This window comes from Onychostruthus taczanowskii, unplaced genomic scaffold (assembly GCF_017590055.1).
Source record: "Onychostruthus taczanowskii isolate IOZ18803 unplaced genomic scaffold, ASM1759005v1 scaffold90, whole genome shotgun sequence".
NCBI classification, from domain to species: domain Eukaryota; kingdom Metazoa; phylum Chordata; class Aves; order Passeriformes; family Passeridae; genus Onychostruthus; species Onychostruthus taczanowskii.
This window is the reverse complement of record NW_024506994.1, coordinates 7,343-26,545: the sequence shown is the minus strand read 5'-3', so window position 1 is coordinate 26,545 and position 19,203 is coordinate 7,343. Positions and strand designations below refer to the sequence as shown.

Here is a 19,203-nt window from a genome sequence, read left to right as displayed (position 1 = left end):
ATGAAGTTCATGAGCAGCAGCAGAGGAAGAAGGGATGTGTGGCTGTTTCTGTCCTTTCGAGGGCATTCAGAGAGGGGAAATGTGTCCAGAAGAGCTGCTTACGATTTGGCTCTGGTCCTGAGTTGGTGGTAGAAGTGACCAGTTCAGGTTCTGCTCTGTTCTGTATGTTTCACCCGCTGTGGGGGGTCGGCCTTAGGGAGCAGCCAGACACCCACTCAGCTGTTCCTTCACTGTCACCCATAAACAGGGTGGAAAATAGGATGGAAAAGCTGATGGATCAGGATAAAGACAGTGAAATCACTCATCAATTACTGTCACAGACAAAACAGGCTTGATGTGAAGAAAATGAATTTATTTACCTATTGAAAGTACAATAGGATGATGAGAAATAAACACAAACTAGAACCCACTGCTTCCACCACCCTTTCATCCAAAGCTCAACTTCCCTCCTTCATCCCCAGCTCCTCCCCCACAGCAGCACAGGGGGAAGGAAAATGAAAGTGCAGTCAGTTCACAGTGAGTTGTCTCCACTCCCTTTTCATGCTGTTTCCCTGCCCCAGAACAAAACCTGGGAGTTTTACTGAGTCAGAGTGCACTGGGAAAAGCCAATCTCATCTCCAGGTCAGGCCAGGAGAGCAGCCCCACAGAGCAGGCAATGCTGTCCTTGCAGGCAGTGGGGCACAGGGGACACGCAGGGCTGCAGTGGGAAGGGGGCTCTGCACCCCCTGAGCTCCCAGGGGCCGTTCCTCTCTCACTGTTTGTGGGTCAGTGACCACCTCTGGTGAGTGCCAGGGCTCAGCGTGTTCACACAGAGCTATCAGCCACTGCCAGACTGTGACACAGCCCAGAACAGATCACACAGCACAGGGCCACAGCAGAAGGAAAGGTAAACCAAAATAGAGATAAACCCTGTAGTTGATTTCAGTTGTTTGAATGAGAAAACGCCAGAGCATTTGGTGGTCAGTTTGCAGTATTTTTATTGCCCTTTTACAGCTAGCGCCTGTACCAGTTCTAAATAACTTTGTTACTGACAATAATTAAATTCAAAGAATTATCTACATGAAATTATAATTGAAAATATATTATGTAAGTCACATTAATTTAGTTCATAGTATTTGAATGATATATTCTTAATATCAGTGATGAGAACGTTTGTATCATCTATAATGCTTGGAGAGTTGCACTAGAGATTAAACTACTTGTTTTCTATAATGAAGTATTACCATTTTTTATGGGCTCCAGATTTTACTGGAGTTCCTGACTTATGCACACCTTGCACTTAACACTTCTTTCTAAGGGAAGAATCTTTAGCAGTGTGTTTTCTAATTTGGGATTGCTGAAAACCAGAATAAGGGAGTGCAGACCCGGAAAAATGTACTGAAATACTACAATGAGAAATGTCATATGATTTCTCTTCTTTGTAACATAAACCATATTTAAGACCAAACATACAAAATTGATGCTGTACATCACGAAGAAGGAGAAAATAGATTTCATGGCTCTGATGTGGGCATCCATGCTGAGGTCCTTCATGGAGTTTGTCTGCATCCTGCGCTTGTGTCTCCAGAGAGAAAAGAGAAGGAAAACAGCAGAAAATATGACAACCATGAATGAAGCAGCATATTCAAAGCCAGTAAGAAAAAAAGAAGGGAAAAATTTTTTATCCATTTTGATATTTGCTGTCCCAAAATTTCCTCGTCCAGTGGAATTGCTGTTGCAGAGCGGTTTATCAGCGATGTCATAGGCAACGATGCCAACAGCCAGAGCTAAAATCCCTGATGCCAACAGAAGCCAGGGCACCATCCTGTCAATTTTTCCTTTCAGATAGATGAAGGACCTGTTCCTGAAATTGGCAATTTTTATACAATAAAAAGTACAAAGAGATGCAGAAAACCACAAGTTGCAATGATTAAAAAAGGCTTGAAAAAATATAGCTAGTTGAAGTATGCTGTGAACATAAAGGTAATTGGGATAAATAAAGGAAAGAAATTTATATACCCAGGAGATGCACAAATACCAAAACCTGGAGCATCCCAGCAGCAGCAAGATCTTCTCATTAGAGTTCAGAGTTTTCTTTTGGACCCAGGCAATGCAAAGCACACAAACGATGAAAGCATTTATCCACATGCCAGCGAGCACCTCCAGGGTGATGATGGTCACAGTTAAGACCCGAGATGAAGTGACATTGGATTGCTGTGGAGAGGGAGAAGCTTCCATGGTGTGAGCTGGGGAGCAGAGCTGTGCTGGCCAAGGGGGCTGTGGCAGCAGAGCCTGAGGCAGGTCAGTGGCTGCTGCTGGTGGAGTGTCAGGGATGGCAAGAGCAGCTTTATAGAGCTGCTGCTGCTGCTGCTGCTGCTGGGGGGATTTTGGTGGCGCTGCTCTGGGCAGCAGGGCAGGTGCAGGGATGTAAATGTGCTGGGTATCCCCTTACCCAGGGCCAGTGTCACTCTTGTCTATTTGAATGTTGGTTCAGGGGGGCTGTGCTGGGTGTCACAAACAGAAGAGATGTTTTTGTGTGGTGGAGAGTGTTGTGATTTTGAGAGTGATCCCTGTTTGATCAGTGTCAGGCTTCAGGATCTGGGCTCTTCTATTCCTTTGTCACCTACTATGTCCAATTTTATTTTTGATTGCACTAAATTTTTAATTGTTATTTCTTTTATTATTTTTTTACATTTATGATAGGCAGACTATTGCCTTGAGGGAATTTTTGATTTCCTGATAGTGCCTGTTCTCTGCTTAAGGCTTTCCTCCTCTTTTCCTGAAAACACTCTGTGGGGTTGTTGGGTTTTTTCCCTTGTTTGTTTGATTGATTGCTTGCTTCTTTCTTTTTCTCTCCATATCTTTGTGAATAGAAGTTATTTCTATTACAACAGTGTGTAGTTAAACTGTCTGTACTGGGACAGTGCAGGACCACACCATGGCTGAATTTTGGGCTCTGTTCTGGGGAATCTGGCACCTTGAAAATAAATTAATATAACATCAGAGTCTCAACTACCAGGTTTTCAGTGCATGGAATGTGTGGATTGGTTCTTTAAAACACAAGGTCTGCTTTTAGTTCAAAGCCTTCCCCTCCAGTGTCATTGGAGAAGGGGAGAGATTCACCAAGACTTTGTACCTACCATCCCTGTAGAGACTGTGTGGTCTTAGGAAAAGGAAATATTGTAGTGATTAAGATGTTACTCTGGTTTAAAAGGTTGTTTCGCTCATTTCATGAACAGGAGCAAATATTTTTGAAGGTGATAATATGAAAAATGCACACCTGGCACTGCGTATGCAGTAAATTGTCCCTCTGAGCCAGAGCTGGTGAAAGAAATCAACAGATTCTGTTCTGTTGATGCTGGAATTATTTAATATTTACATGACCTGCTGTGGATTGTTAAACTTGATACCTGCCAGATCCTCCACCCAGCCTCTTCTTCACCCTTGCTCTGCAACAGGTCAAGAGGGAAAATAGAAGATGGAAAAGCTCATGGGTTCAGATAAGGACAGGGAGATCACCTGCCAGTTACTCTCATGGAGAAAACAGACTCAAATTTCCAAAAATCAATTTAATTTATTGCTGTTTGAATATAGAGTAGGATGGTGAGGAACAAACACAAAACAAGAGCACTGTCCCTTCCACCCTTCATCACAGCTCAAAATTCACTCTTTCATTCCCACCTTCTCCACCTCCTCCCCAGCATGGTGCAGGGTGACATTGAATAAGGGTTGCAGTCAGTCCATAAAAAGTTCTCTCTTCCACTCCTTCCTCTTCATGCTCTCTTCCCTGCTAGAGTGTGGACCCCATCTGTGGGCTGCAGTCCTTCAGGATCAGATGTCTCCAATATGGGTGCTCCTCAGACTGCAGTTCTTCAAGGTACAGCCATCCCACCCAGTGTTACAAGTGGAAATATTGCAAAAAACAGAGACACAGCAGAAAGAAATAGAAATCCAAACACAAATAAACCTGATGCTGAGTTCAGTAATTTTTCAATCAGCAAATGCCAAAGCGCTTGAGGAAGGTTTGCAGTGCTCTTATTGCCCCTTTGCATCCAGCCCATGTGCTAGATCTAGATGAATTTGTTATTGATAAGAATTGAACTCAGAGAATTACCAAAATGAAATACTAGTAGTAATCTAATTCATACTCATTTGTTTCAAAGAATCTGAAAGATTTATTCTTAACTTTGGTGCTAAAGAGAGAACATCTGTATCATCTACACTGCCCAGAGAGTTGCATTAGAGATAAACTGACTTTTGTCTTATAGTGAAATATGAAGAATTTGCGTAGGCTCCAGCATTTATTACAGTTCCTACCTCATGCAATCCTTCCACTTGACACAGGATAGAATCCTTACCAGTGTCTTTTCCAGCTTGGGATTGCTGAAAATCAGAATAAGGGAATGAACACCTGGAAAAGCATACAAAAATAGTAAACTAAGAAATGCCACATGATTTTCTTCCTTTGTTGAAGGAATGAGTGACAGGATCAAAACTATGAAGTTAATACTATACATTATAAAAAAGGAGAGAATAGATTTCATGGCTTTGATGTGGGCATCCATGCTGAGGGTCTTCATGGAATTTTTCTGCATCTTGCATTTGTGTTTCCAGAGAGAAAAAAGAAGGAGAAGGGCAGAACAGGTGACTGCTGCAAACGATGTGACAAATCCAAAGCCATAGATAAAATATATCTGAAAAAAATTTTCATCCATTTGGACACTGACTGTTGAAAAAATTCCTTGCCCAGTGGAATTGTGGTCAATACTGAGCTTTGTAACAGCTATGTCATAGGCAGTAATGCCGATAGCCAAGGCTGAAAGCAATGATGCCAACAAAAGCCAGGGCACAATCCTGTCTGTTTTTACTTTCAGGGAGATGAAGAACCTGTTCCTGAAATTGGCAATTTTTATACAATAAAAAACACAAAGAGAGGCTGAAACCCACAAGTTGAAACAATTAGAAAAGCTTTGAAAAAATACAATTAGTTGAAACGTGGGTTGAACATAAAGGTAATTGGGATAAGTTATTGAAAGGGAGCAATATAGCCATGAGAAGCACAAATAGAGCAGGGCAGGTGCAGGGATGTAAATGTGCTGGGTATCCCCTTACCTGGAGCCACTGGCACTCTTGACTATTTGAATGTTGGTTCAGGGGGGCTGTGCTGGGTGTCACAAACAACGGAGATGTTTTTGTGTGGTGGAGAGTGTTGTGATTTTGAGAGTGATCCCTGTTTGATCAGTGTCAGGCTTCAGGATCTGGGTTCTTCTGTCCCTTGATAACCTCCAATAAAGAAGTCAGTTTTGGATGTATTAATTCAAAACTATTCTTTATTTTGTAATTTTTTTTATGTTGATGGTGGGCAGAGCACTGCCTTGACAGAATTTCCTGATATTCCTGTTGTCTGCCTTATGCTTTGATGCGTGTTACCTCTCTGGTTTTGCTGATAGAAGAAAAACATAGCACAGGATTCTTTCTTTCCTTTCCTTTCTCTTTTCTTCCTTTCCTTTCCTTTCCTTTCCTTTCCTTTCCTTTCCTTTCCTTTCCTTTCCTTTCCTTTCCTTTCCTTTCCTTTCCTTTCCTTTCCTTTCCTTTCCTTTCCTTTCCTTTCTTCCCATATGTTGTGAGGTGTATGGAAGTTATTCCCATTACAAGAGGAATGTGAATATGAAACTGTCTGTACTGGGATTGTTCTTTGTACAGAGATATTAAATGAAAATTTTAATTAATTAAATTAAATTGCAACACAATACCATGATTGGGATCTGGCCTCAACTCTTTGTGGGGAATATTTCACCTTAGAAAAATAATGCTATAAAAACAGAGTCTCCAATGCTGGATTTTCAAGCTTGAAGACATGGATTAGGTGCTTGACCTGCAGGTGTTTTCTGCTGGTTCAAATCCACCCCCTCCAGTATATTTTGACAAGGAGAAGGATTATCCAACACTTTGTATCTCCCACCCATGTACACATTTTGGATGCCCTTGTGCATCTCAAATGGCATAAGACTCCCTGGTTTTGTGCATCTGGATGGACACACAGCTGTATTGGGATCTGAGTCACATCACACGGATAATAAATTGGTACCATCTGTGCTTGTTCAGGCCGAGCCTCTTTCCTCTCCAGAATCTGTTTCTTTCTCCCTTTAGGACATGGGGAATCCCAGATGATTAGCCTTAGTTAGCTAGCTAGTTAGGTGAACGGTTGCCTAAGTTCTGGCCCATTCCATTACAGCTGTGTATCAACTCTAATGCAAAATGTTTATGTCCTTAACAACTGGAGAGGAATGCTCTGAGAATCAGTTCCCACAGAGGGAAATTTCCTGTTGTGCCTATCCCAGGTGACACCTGGAGAAATAAGATTTTTTTGTTGTGGAATCCCTGTATGATTAGCCTTAGATAAAGCCTGGGGATTTTTTTCCAGATCCCCAGGGGGCTTCTGTACCATGTTTGATTGAGTTTTGCTGCATTAATGGCTATGTTACTGCTGGCCAGCCCAAGCAGTGCAGCTGTGCCCCAGCAGATGTTCCAAATGTGCCCCAGTGACAACCCAGATGCTGAGGAGTGGCAGATTGAACTGGTATCAGTGAATCTGGCTGAGATCTCCATCCAGATCATGAAGTCAGGAAATCCTAATCTCAAGAACCTGCATTCTGATCTCCTGCACCCTTCCTGCCTTATCTCTTCTTAACAGTCCCAGCTCAGTACAAGCAGGGAGGAAATGCAGATATTTTACAAGTAAAATAATTCAGAGCATCCTCCCTTCTTGTTTTCACCGAATTTTGGCACTATTTTAAATTCACAAAAAAAAAAAAAAAAAAAGTTACAACCTGTACATGGCTGTACATGTGCAATGTACAATGTAAACCTGACAATTTACAATGTAAACCTTTACAAGGTAAACCTGACATGGTGCAGCAGTGTGTCTGTGTCAAACCTCTGTCTTTGCTCCATGCTCTCAGCCACGACAGCATTGCAGTGGTGGGACAGAGCTGCTGTATTAAAGAAAAAGGATTTTTCCTGATATTTGATGGTCTTGTGGAGAGAGCTCCATAAACCCTGAGTGCCTACAAAATCAGAGCCTTTTAGGAAGAGGAAAGGGTTTGTCTTCTCTTGGGGAAGATTTACACTTGGAATGTCCATGTCTGGATCCAGGCAGTGCTGGGGCCCAGGGGTTCCCTCTGAGGGGAGGTTGGGGCTGCACCACACTGGGCACACTGTGGTGTTTCCTCAAGTGTTGGTGGCATCAGGGTTTTGACCAGACCAAGGCACAACCTCTGACCCTGTAGATGGGCCCCTGTGAGTGCAGCTGTGTCTGTGCTGGACCGTACTGTACAGGTGTAGAGCAGGAATTGCCACAGGAAAGTCCCAGTAAGAGGAATCCCCGTGAGACCAGAGAGGTGAAGACTGGGAACTCCAAAAAGAAGGGCTTGAGAGAAACCTGCCATGTTTTCTGGAGAACTGCACAACCTCTGCTCAAAGGAAAAATGGAACTAAAAGGGGGAAGCAGTAGTGTTTTGTGTCTCTTTGGTAGCCTCTGGTGGTGCCTCTTTTTTTTTTTTTTTTGGTAGTGGGATTGAGGTGGTGCTTCCCTCTCCCGTTTTCAGGCTGTGAGCAGAGAAATCTTTGCTAGGCCTCAGCCTTGATGAGCAGCACCTGGGCCCAGCTCCTCTTGAGCTTTTCAGAACTACTGTCTGCTGCCAGGAACTGCTGCTGCCTCATGAGATCCTGGGCTTTTTTTATGAACAGCCTAAGAAATCACTTTTTTTATTTTTTTGCCTGAATGACATAACATCCTGGTTCTCACACTTTCAAAGAGTGTCGAACTGAAGTGCAGCCAGGATGAAACATTGTTATGACTAAAGCCCACTTTCTTGCAGGCCCTATAAACAAAAATGAGGGTCCAAAATGAGGCCTTTTGAGCTCTCCTAGCATGCTGTGACCAGTGGGGCCTTACATAGCTGGGAACTCTCAAGTTTGCCGTACTCAAGAGATCCTGGAACAACAACCGGTCCTGGGCCGATACCCCCACTCCTCGAGGCTCAACCCTCGGCCTGGTGATGAGATGTAAAGACATCCAAAGTGAATATTTCACTGCCTTTGAGGGGAATTTTTCACAGGTACCTTGCAGTGACTCTTTCTGTCTGTGTGCATGCAGATGTGAATATGCTTTGACAAACATGGGAGAAATGCTGCTCTCTTAGATGTTTAAGTATCTTAGATATTTATGTAAGTTAGGCCTGCAAATAAGTTTAATATAAGCTAAAAGCTAAGTTAAATGCTGTTAAGTGCTATTGCTTTGCTAAATTCTTAAATTTAGTATGAAAGTTGAGTACTTTTGAGTGTTGTTGAGCTTTGAAGCCATATTCCTTTTTATCCTTGCCCTTTCTGTCATTTTGTTGCACACACTGAAACATGCATACACACACACACACACACACACACACACACACACACACACACACAGATAGTCCTCAGTTCATTTCTGTTTTCATTGATGGGATTTTTTTCGTTTTTTTTAGCCTTGGTGTGCCTTAATTATCCAGTAAGTAGTAGAGTAAATCTTGCCAATAAACTTCATCATGTTCTTGGTTATTATTAAATCTGTTTTTTACTGATTTTTACCCCTGCCAGTGATTTTTGAAGCAATCTCAAACACTCATTTTGTAACAGGGCTGTAGTTGCTTCTGGCTGAAGGGGAGACGTTGATGTTGGGCTTTCTCTGGACACGTGGGTTGAACAGACTGTAACTCCCATTCCTGGCCCAGAAAAAGAGAACAGGTGCTCATCACTTCTTTCATGTCTCTATGACTTTCAAGAATGTTGGAGCACTGTCTTGTTTTTAGCAGTGCCCCCAGCCCTTTTTATGTCTCTGCGCAGGGGAATGCTGTGTCCAGAAGACCTTGGGCTTTAGCTCCTCCCTTGTCTGAGGGAGGCCTCAGATGTTTGGTCTCCACCCCTGGCAGATGCTTTCCTCCTGGAAGAACAAGAGGCCAAACAAACCCTGCCAAGAATGGGTGGAAAATGCACCACTGGCACCAGGCACAGGATAAGATGTCCCTCCGTGCCTAAGCTAGTGACAGAAATGAACAAACCAGATTCTGCTCTGTTCATGCTGGAATTATTTCATCTTGAGAGAATGTGCTGGGGTTTGTTGAGCTTGGGCAGGTGCCATGCCCCCACTCAGCTGCTCCTTTATTCTTGTTCTGCAGTAGGCCAAGGGTAGAATACAAGGTGTTACTGTCATGGAGGAAACAGACTTGAGTTGAGAAAAATGAATTTAGTTTATTGGCTGATAATAGAGTAGCATAATGAGCAACAAGCACAAAACTCGGAGCCCTTTGCCTTCCCCTCTTCATCTTCACAAAACAAAATTCACTCTTTCATTCCTGGCTTCTCCACCTCCTCTGCCACAGTGGTGTGGGGGGATGGGGAATGAGGGGTGCAGTCAGTCCATAAAAAGTTTTTCACTCCTTCCTCTTCACTTTCTTCCATGCTCAAGTGTGAATCCCATCTGTAGGTTGCAGTCCTTCAGGATCAGGCAGCTCTGACAAGGGGTCGCTATAGGCTGTAGTCTTTCAAGTTGCACCCACCATCCAAATGTTGCAAGTGATAATATTACAAAAAACAGAGACACAGCAGAAAGAAATGTAAACCCAAACACAAATAAACCTGATGTGAGTACAGTCATTTTTCAATCAGCAAATGCCAAAGTGCTTGAGGAAGGTTTGCAGTACTCTTGTTGTCCCTTTGCATCCAGCCCATGTGCTAGATCTAGATGAATTTGTTATTGACAAGAACTGAACTCAGAGAATTACCTGAATGAATTACTTGAATTACCTAAATGAGCTGCTACCAATAATCTGTCATACTTATTTGTTTCAAAGAATTTCAAAGATTTATTCTTAACTTCAGCAGTAAAGAGAGAACATCTGTATCATCTGCCTGGAGATTTCCATTACAGATAAATTGACTTTTGTCTTATAATGAAATATCAAGATTTTGTGTGGGCTCCGGCTTTTATTACAGTTCCTACCTCATGCAATCCTTGCACTTGACACAGGATAGAATCCTTATCAGTGTCTTTTCCAGTTTAGGATTGCTGAAAATCAAAATAAGGGAATGAACACCTGGAAAAGCATACAGAAATGCAAAAATAAGAAAAGCCACATGATTTTCTTCCTTCCTTGCATAAATTAGTGTCAAAATAAAAAATATAAAGTTGATGCTGTGCATTACTAAGAAGGAGAGAATAGATTTCATGGCTTTGATGTGGGCATCCATGCTGGGGGTCTTCATGGAGTTTGTATGCATCTTGCATTTGTGTCTCCAGAGAGAAAAGAGAAGGAGAAGGGCGGGAAAGACAACTGCTGTTAATGAAGTGGAAAGCACAAATCCTATGTCAAAAAAAAAAAAATATATATATATATATAGGCAGTAAAGGTCATACAGTCTGATAATGTGTTTCAGATAATATCCTTGACTACTGTCATTGTGATTGTTACACTGTGTTTCATAAGAGATGTGGTAGACAAGAATACTGAAAATAAAGGCCAAAAGCACAGATTCAGTGTGAGCCATGGCACAATCTTGTCAGTTTTTACTTCTGCATAAATGAAGAAGCTGTTCCTGAAATTGACAATTTGTATACAATAAAAAACATGCAAAGACTGGCTGAAACTCATACGTTTGAACAATCAAAAAAGCTTTGAAAAACTGCAAGCGATTCATGTAGGAGAAGAACACAAAAGTAATAGGGATGTATTATTAAAAGAAAAGAATATACCCATGAGATTCATAAATATCAAAACCTGCAGCATCCCAATAGCAGCAAGATCTTCTCATTAGAGTTCAGAGTTTTCTTTTTGACCCAGCCAATGCAAAGCACAGAAACAAGGAAAGCACTGATCCAGTAAATGCCTGGAGGGTGATTGTCTTAGGTTGTGAGGTGTAGCTGGGAGTCTATATTCTATTGCCATCTGTTAGAGGTGGGGAAGTTTTCTTCTCTTAATTGGGCCACCTGTTAAAACGAGATGGGACAGTTTTCTTTATCTTTTCCAAGACCAATTCTCCCTCAGGGGAGATCTCTACTGTTAATGGGCTATTGAGTGTCACTGCACTGACTGATGAAATTCCATCATCCCATTGGGAGATGCTCCACCCAGGGGGAGGAGCCAAGCATTCTTACCTGGATAGAATCTGAGATTTAGAGCACTAAAGGTAGCCTTTTCCCACTGGGTTCCGAGAGGAAGATCATACCCATCTACAGTACCACTGGACCTTCATGGGAAAACTCCACCCTTCTACAGGATCACTGCTTCAACAGAACCACAGCTGTCACTGCAGGAGGGCTGCAGCCACCATTCAATTGGACTACTACCAACACCCTAACCCAAAGGGTGTCAGGTCATATTCTGACTGTGAGTAGCTTTTTTTTTTGTACAATTCTATTAGTATTTTAAATTTTCCTAGTAAAGAACTGTAATTAGTATTCCCCTATCTTTTCCTTAGAGCCTCTTAACTTCAAAATTATAATAATTTGGAGGCAAGGGGTTTACATATTCCATTTCAAGGGAGGCTTCTGCCTTCCTTAGAAGACACCTGTCTTTTCAAACCAAGATAGTGATGATGGCCAAAGCCATGGTCCCATATGAAGTAACATTGGATTGCGGTGGAGAGGGAGAAGCTTCCATGGAGTGAGCTGGGGAGCAGAGCTGTGCTGGCCAAGGGGGCTGTGGCAGCAGAGCCTGAGGCAGGTCAGTGGCTGCTGCTGGTGGAGCGTCAGGGATGGCAAGAGCAGCTTTATAGAGCTGCTGCTGCTGCTGCTGCTGCTGCTGCTGCTGCTGCTGCTGCTGCTGCTGCTGCTGCTGCTGCTGCTGCTGCTGCTGCTGCTGCTGCTGGGGGGATTTTGGTGGCGCTGCTCTGGGCAGCAGGGCAGGTGCAGGGATGTAAATGTGCTGGGTATCCCCTTACCCGGGGCCAGTGTCACTCTTGACTATTTGAATGTTGGTTCAGGTGGGGCTGTGCTGGGTGCCACAAACCCACAAGTTGGAAAAATTAAAAAAGTTTGCAAAAGCTCTAAGTAATTGGCGTGTGGTTTGAACATGAAGGAAATTGGGATAAATGATTGAAAGGAAGCGGTATATCCATGTGAAGCACAAATAGGAAATCCTGGAGCATGCCAGCAGCAGCAAGATCTTCTCATTAGAGTTCAGAGTTTTCTTTTGGACCCAGGCAATGCAAAGCACACAAACAATGAAAGCATTTATCCACATGCCAGGAAATGCCTCCAGGGTGATGATGGTCACAGTTAAGACCCGAAATGAAGTGACATTGGATTGCTGTGGAGGGTGACAAGCTTCCATGGTGTGAGCTGGGGAGCAGAGCTGTGCTGGCCAAGGGGGCTGTGGCAGCAGAGCCTGAGGCAGGTCAGTGGCTGCTGCTGGTGGAGTGTCAGGGATGGCAAGAGCAGCTTTATAGACCTGCTGCTGCTGGGGGGATTTTGGTGGCGCTGCTCTGGGCAGCAGGGCAGGTGCAGGGATGTAAATGTGCTGGGTATCCCCTTACCCGGGGCCAGTGTCACTCTTGACTATTTGAATGTTGGTTCAGGTGGGGCTGTGCTGGGTGCCACAAAGAGCGGAGATGTTTTTGTGTGGTGGAGAATGTTGTGATTTTGAGAGTGATCCCTGTTTGATCAGTGTCAGGCTTCAGGATCTGGGTTCTTCTGTCCTTTCTTTGCCTATGATAATCGTGCAGAGCCCTGGCTGTGCTCATCAGGTGAGGGGACTCAGTGTCCTTTTTAGTCTCAGAGTCTGGGTTCTGCGACATTCAACCCAGATGCTGGAAAAATTGAGTTTATTTTGGTACTTCACAGGCATTGAAATCCATGTTTTCTTTGCCAGTGGCATTGCCATAAGCATAAGTGAAGAGGCCCATAGTGGGGCAGATGATGGGAGCCAAGAAAGTAAAGCTGGTATTTTTAAAAAGTTTAATTTGGATTGGATGGAGGAAAAGGGTAAAAATGGGGACAACTCCGTGTGCCAGGATTCTGATTTCGTCTCCTTGGGAAAGTGCAGGCTTTTAAAGATGGCGCCATACTGAGTTCCCCCCACACTGAAGTGCCCTAAAGCTTCCATATGAATTTAGAGCCTGAAAGCTGTGAGGTTTTTCCCAGGGAAGTTGTGTTAAGCTCTGTAGAGCATGGACTGCCCATGCACTTTGGGTTAGTCCAGGACCTGTCACATTTGGCCTTGCACATCAGGACCACAGTAAGCAAGGAGATCTCATCTGATGCTGTGGTGGAAGCAGGAAAATTCAAACCCCAACCAGGAGCTCTATGGCTACAGGAAATGAGGCACCAGGTTATTCTCTCTTCCAAATCATGACAGCCATGTTTTCTGTGGGTTAAAAGTGCCAGCAGTGTGTTACATGAATATTCATATCACATCCTTCTAATTGCATTATTTTGTACTTCATAAACACTTGGAATGTGACCCAGAGCATTTTTCCATACTGTGCCAGCCCTGGGCAGCCATTCCCATTGACTTCTGACATCTCTAATGTGTCAGCTTCTCCAGGCTGGGCACATCCTGCATCTGTCCCCATGGGTTGTGCAGGGTGGCTGTGCTGATGGACACCCTGTCCCCTCCAGAGCCAGCTGAGTGGGGCTGGTGCACAGGACAGGGATTCTGTGCTGGCTGTCACATTCTCAGGGGTTTCACAGAAATGGAAGAAGGGATCTACAGCGTGGTTCCCTGGGGCTGTGGTGTTTTGTGTGGTAACATCTGTAGGTGCTGGGTTTTGCCTACTGAGTCTTGTGGCAGGTAAGGTTGTAAGGGATGATGTTGCACAGCATGTAGGAAACAATATGGATCTTCCAGGGCTTTCCTGTGAAAGCTGTCAGGACTGTCAGGTTAAAGGATGAAATACATGTGCATCAGCAGAAGAAGAAGGGATATGTGGCTGTGCCTGTCCTTCCAAAACCTTTCACAAGGGAGATGTCTCCAGCAGAACTGCTTATGATCTGCCTCCGCACCTGAGCTGCTGGTAGAAGTGACCAATTCAGGTGAATTTTGTAAATGCTGGCACTATTTTGTGTTTCACCTGCTGTGATGGGTTGACCTCAGGGAGAAACCAGAACTCTTTCCCCTGAGATATAAGTCTTTGTCGGCCCCTTAGTGGGGGCCCAGGAAGAAAGAGGGGAAGAAACACCATCAAATAAAGTTTCCCTGGGACCCCTGTGCGCTGCCTGTGTTTTATACTGCGCCGAAACAACTGACAACTGGGATTCAAGGAGCTCCAGGGGGAAAACTGCCGCCCCTCACTCTCACATCAGCTAGCGGGGAAAGAGAAGCGGCAATTAAGAGTACAGAAATCTGGCAGAAAATAAAGCCCCTGTTGGTCCTTAGAGATCAAAAGTCACGGGTGCAGCTCAACTTAATCTCTGATTATGGCAAATTCAACGTGTAAGTCTTGTCATGTTCAATAAGAAATTTCAGAGTCACAGAATCACAAATCATGCACTTTATTGTAGAAATACAAATTTGGAAATGCCACTAATGAATACACTCACTGGATTAGCTCTAAAAATATTTAGGAAAAAAGAAGAAAATAAGGAAGAACAACGGGTAATTCATGAAGGTCAACTTGGTCACCAGTCAGGGCCATGAACAGAATTTCACCAGGGTGCAATCTGACAGAGTCGGAAGAGCAAATCTTTACCAAGAAGTGTTCCCTGCTTTGGGGAGGTGAGCAAAGCAATCCTGTTGTCCTGTCAGCACTGGGGGTTATATTCCCATCCTCTGCCAGGGAGGATTTGAAATGCCAAATGTGTACTTTTGGGAGAAATGCAGGTGAGGCTGCAGTGAAAATCCCTTCTTGCTGCCATGGTCAGTGGTGGTGGGCTCCAGCTGCTGTGGGGCTGAGGGATACCCAGGGTTCTGATTGCCAAGGCTGTGAGTCTTGGGCAGGGGCTGAACACTTAATTAGCATCACTCCCTCTTCCACTGGGCTCAGGCAGAGCTGAAGGGGCTCTGCCTGATGATCCATCAGCCCAGCAGCACACTCTCATGCCCACATTAATCCCTTCACCACACAGGGGCTTTGGCATCTTTCCTAGCATCAAAGCTAATTGACTTTGTCAATAACAGAAAGATATATAAAAGTTTTAGATACATTTATTTATGATAATAGTGAATATAGCTCAATAGATATGAATGAAAATTTTTTTAACTTGGATGTTGAAGGGTGAATACCAGTATCATCTACACTGCCTAGAGAGCTGCATCACCATCAGCCCAGCAGCACACTCTCATGCCCACATTAATCCCTTCACCACACAGGGGCTTAGGCATCATTCCTACCATGATGAAGTCCTAAATGGTTTTGTTAGAACTAAAAATATAACTGAAAGGTTTAGCTAAAATTAAATTCAATAATAATGAGTATAGCTCACAATCATTTAGCTCAATATATAGGAAGTTTTCTTAACCTGGATGTTGAAGAGTGAACATCAGTATCATCTATGCTGCCTAGAGAGCTGCATCAGAAATTTAATATCTTGTTTTCTACAGTAGAAGATCAACATTTTCCATGGGCTCCAGCTTTTGTAATAGTGAATATAGCTCAATAGATATGAATGAAAATTTTTTTAACTTGGATGTTGAAGGGTGAATACCAGTATCATCTACACTGCCTAGAGAGCTGCATCAGAAATTAAATTACTTGTATTTTACAGTGAAAGATCAACATTTTTCTTGAGTTCCAGCTTTTAATTAACAAGACCAAACACACAAAGTTGATGCTGTACATGACGAAGAAGGAGAAGATAGATTTCATGGCTCTGATGTGGGCATCCATGCTGAGGTCCTTCATGGAGTTTGTCTGCATCCTGCGCTTGTGTCTCCAGAGAGAAAAGAGAAGGAAAACAGCAGAAAATATGACAACTGTGAATGAAACAGCATATCCAAATCCAGTGAGAAAAAAAGATAAGAAAATATGTTTATCCGTTTTGATTCTTGCTTCCCAGAAATTTTCTTGGCTGTTGAAAGTGAGGTTGTTCCTCTGCAGAGTTTCAATGAGGTCATAGATAACAACGCCCATAGCCAAGGCTAAAATCTCTGACCCCAACAAGAGCCAGGGCACCATCCTGTCAATTTTTCCCTTCAGGTAGTTGAAGAGCCTGTTCCTGACATTGGCAATTTTTATGCAGTAGAAACCACAAAGACAGGCTGAGACCCACAAGTTGGAAAAATTAAAAAAGTTTGCAAAAGCTCTAAGTAGTTGACGTGTGGGAGCAGAGCTGTGCTGGCCAAGGGGGCTGTGGCAGCAGAGCCTGAGGCAGGTCAGTGGCTGCTGCTGGTGGAGTGTCAGGGATGGCAAGAGCAGCTTTATAGAGCTGCTGCTGCTGCTGCTGCTGCTGGGGGGATTTTGGTGGCACTGCTCTGGGCAGCAGGGCAGGTGCAGGGATGTAAATGTGCTGGGTTTCCCCTTACCCGGGGCCAGTGTCACTCTTGACTATTTGAATGTTGGTTCAGGTGGGGCTGTGCTGGGTGTCACAAACAACGGAGATGTTTTTGTGTGGTGGAGAGTGTTGTGATTTTGAGAGTGATCCCTGTTTGATCAGTGTCAGGCTTCAGGATCTGGGTTCTTCTGTCCCTTCTTTGCCTATGATCATCATGCAGTGTCCTGGCTGTGCTCAGGAGAGAATTGTCAAGGGACTCAGTGTCCTTTTCAGTTTGAGAGTCTGGATGCTGCAACATACAACCTCAGTGCTGGAAACGTGCAGTTTATTTCGGGGCTTCACAAGCATTGAAATCCAAATTTGTTATTGCATTGGAATTACCTTAAGAATAAGTGTATGGCCCCATAGTGGGGCAGGTGATGGGAGCCAAGAAAGGAAAGCTGGTACTTTTTCAAAGTTGAAATTGGATCATATGGAGGAAAAGGGGAAAAATCGGGAAACGTCCCTGTGCCAGGGTTCCAATCACATCGTCTGTCCCTTCTTTGCCTATGATCATCAGAGCTGGCTGTGCTCAGCAGGTGCAGGCATTCAATGTCCTTTTTAGTCTCAGAGTCTGCGTCCTGCAAAGTTCAACCCAGATGCTGGAAAAGTGGAGTTTATTTTGATCCTTCACACACATTGAAATCCATGTTTGTTTTTCCAATGGCATTACCTTAAGAGTAAGTCATGTGAGACGTAGTGGGACAGGCAATGCAAGGTGCAGAAAATAAGGCTGGATTTTTTTATAAGTATAATTTTGAGGATATGGTGGAAAAGGGTAAAAATGGGGAAATGTCCCTGTGCCAGGGTTCTGATCTCATCGGCTTGAGAAAGTGAAGGCTTTTAAAGATGGTACCATGCTGAGTTCCCCCACCCTGCTGTGCCCTAAAGCTTCCATATGATTTTAGAGCCTGAAAGCTGTGAGGTTTTTCCCAGGGAAGTTTTGTTAAGTTCTGTAGGGCATGGACTGCCCATGCACTTTGGGTTAGTCCAGGACCTGTCACATTTGGCCTTGCACATCAGGACCACAATAACCAAGGAGATCTTATCTGATGCTGTGGTGGAAGCAGGAAAATTCAAACCCCAACCAGGAGCTCTATGGCTATAGGAAAGGAGCCACCATGATATTCTCTCTTCCAAATCATGACAGCCATGTTTTCTGTGGGTTAAAAGTGCCAGCAGTGTGTTACATGAATACTGATATCACGTCCTCCTAATTGTGATATTTTTGTACTTCATAAACACTTGGAATGTGACCCAGAGCATTTTTCCATACTGTGCCAGCCCTGGGCAGCCATTCCCATTGACTTCTGACACCTTTCATGTGTCAGCTTCTCCAGGCTGGGCACATCCTCCATCTGTCCCCATGGGTTGTGCAGGGTGGCTGTGCTGATGGACACCCTGTCCCTTCCAGAGCCAGCTGAGTGGAGCTGGTGCACAGGACAGGGATTCTGTGCTGGCTGTCACATTCTCAGGGGTTTCACAGAAATGGAAGAAGGGATCTGCAGCGTGGTTCCCTGGGGCTGTGGTGTTTTGTGTGGTAACATCTGTAAGTGCTGGGTTTTGCCTACTGAGTCTTGTGGCATGTGAGGTTGTGAGGGGTGGATGTTGCACTGCATGTAGGAAACAATATGGATCTTCCAGGGCTTTCCTGTAAAATCAGTCAGGATTGGCAGGTTAGAGGATGAAGTGCATGAGCAGCAGCAGAGGAAGAAGGGATATGTGGCTGTGCCTGTTGTTTCTAGGCCATTCACAGGGGAGATGTCTCCAGCAGAGCTGCTTACGATCTGCCTCCGCACCTGAGCTGCTGGTAGAAGTGACCAATTCAGGTGAATTTTGTAAATGCTGGCACTATTTTGTGTTTCACCTGCTGTGATGGGTTGACCTCAGGGAGAAACCAGAACTCCTCTGAGCTGTTCTTTCTCTCTCCCCCACAGGAAGAGCCGGAATGAAAAACAGGCTGGAAACAATCAGGGTTCAAAGTAATGGCAGGGAGATCACTCACCAGTTACTGTCGTGGACAACATGTATTTGACACCAGTAAAATGAATTTAGTTTATTGAAATATTGAAAATAGATCTAGATAATGAGGAAGAAATAGAAAACTTGATCTCACTGCCTCCACACCCCTTTCATCCCAGGCTCAACTTCACTCCTCCATCCCCAGCTCCTCCACCTCCTCCCCCACAGCAGCACAGGGCCAAGTCAAATAGGGGCTGCAGTCAGCTCTTAACAAGTTGTCTCCTCCACTCCTGACTCCTCAAGAGCTGTTTCCCTGATCGAGAGCAAAGCCTGTTAGCTGGGTGTTTCACTGAGGCAGAGTGCACTGGGAAAAGCCAATCTCATCTCCAGGTCAGGCCAGGAGAGCAGTCCCACAGAGAAGGCAATGCTGTCCTTGCAGGCAGTGGGGCACAGGGGACACGCAGGGCTGCAGTGGGAAGGGGGCTCTGCACCCCCTGAGCTCCCAGGGGCCGTTCCTCTCTCACTGTTTGTGGGTCAGTGACCACCTCTGGTGAGTGCCAGGGCTCAGCGTGTTCACACAGAGCTATCAGCCACTGCCAGACTGTGACACAGCCCAGAACAGATGACACAGCACAGGGCCACAGCAGAAGGAAAGGTAAACTAAAATAGTGATAAACCTATTGATTGGACCCATTTCATTCTGTGAATACCAAAAGATTTGTGGCAGGTTGGCAGTATTGTTATTCCATTTATTGCAGCCA

At 44.3% G+C, this 19,203-nt stretch overlaps 3 protein-coding genes across 3 annotated transcripts; all 3 read right to left on the bottom strand.

The window, feature by feature from the left end:
• Window positions 1-1,245: 1,245 nt before the first annotated feature.
• Window positions 1,246-2,615, bottom strand: LOC121347466 (taste receptor type 2 member 105-like). The gene has a single exon (XM_041426136.1). The coding sequence runs from the start codon at window positions 2,215-2,217 to the stop codon at window positions 1,246-1,248; it is 972 nt and encodes a 323-aa protein (XP_041282070.1). The 5' UTR covers window positions 2,218-2,615.
• Window positions 2,616-4,292: 1,677 nt separating this feature from the next.
• Window positions 4,293-8,056, bottom strand: LOC121347449 (taste receptor type 2 member 10-like). Its single transcript, XM_041426103.1, has 2 exons — window positions 7,937-8,056; window positions 4,293-5,075 (listed from the first exon to the last, which is right to left on the bottom strand). Exons 1-2 carry the CDS (start codon window positions 8,054-8,056, stop codon window positions 4,293-4,295), a joined length of 903 nt encoding a protein of 300 aa, XP_041282037.1.
• A 1,955-nt stretch (window positions 8,057-10,011) lies between these two features.
• On the bottom strand, window positions 10,012-12,344 carry LOC121347455 (taste receptor type 2 member 9-like). The gene is given in 3 exon segments (XM_041426113.1): window positions 10,012-10,547; window positions 10,550-10,685; window positions 12,021-12,344. Coding segments are annotated over 3 exon segments (996 nt in total).
• Window positions 12,345-19,203: the final 6,859 nt, after the last annotated feature.

Excerpts from the sequence above, each read along its gene's own strand:
- LOC121347449 (XM_041426103.1), bottom strand. The coding sequence starts at position 8,056 with ATGTCTTTACATCTCATCACCAGGCCGAGGGTTGAGCCTCGAGGAGTG. Across the intron at positions 5,076-7,936 it reads ACTTGAGAGTTCCCAGCTAT|CACATTTACATCCCTGCACC; the intron begins GTAAGGCCCCAC and ends GGGGATACCCAG.
- LOC121347466 (XM_041426136.1), bottom strand. The coding sequence starts at position 2,217 with ATGGAAGCTTCTCCCTCTCCACAGCAATCCAATGTCACTTCATCTCGG.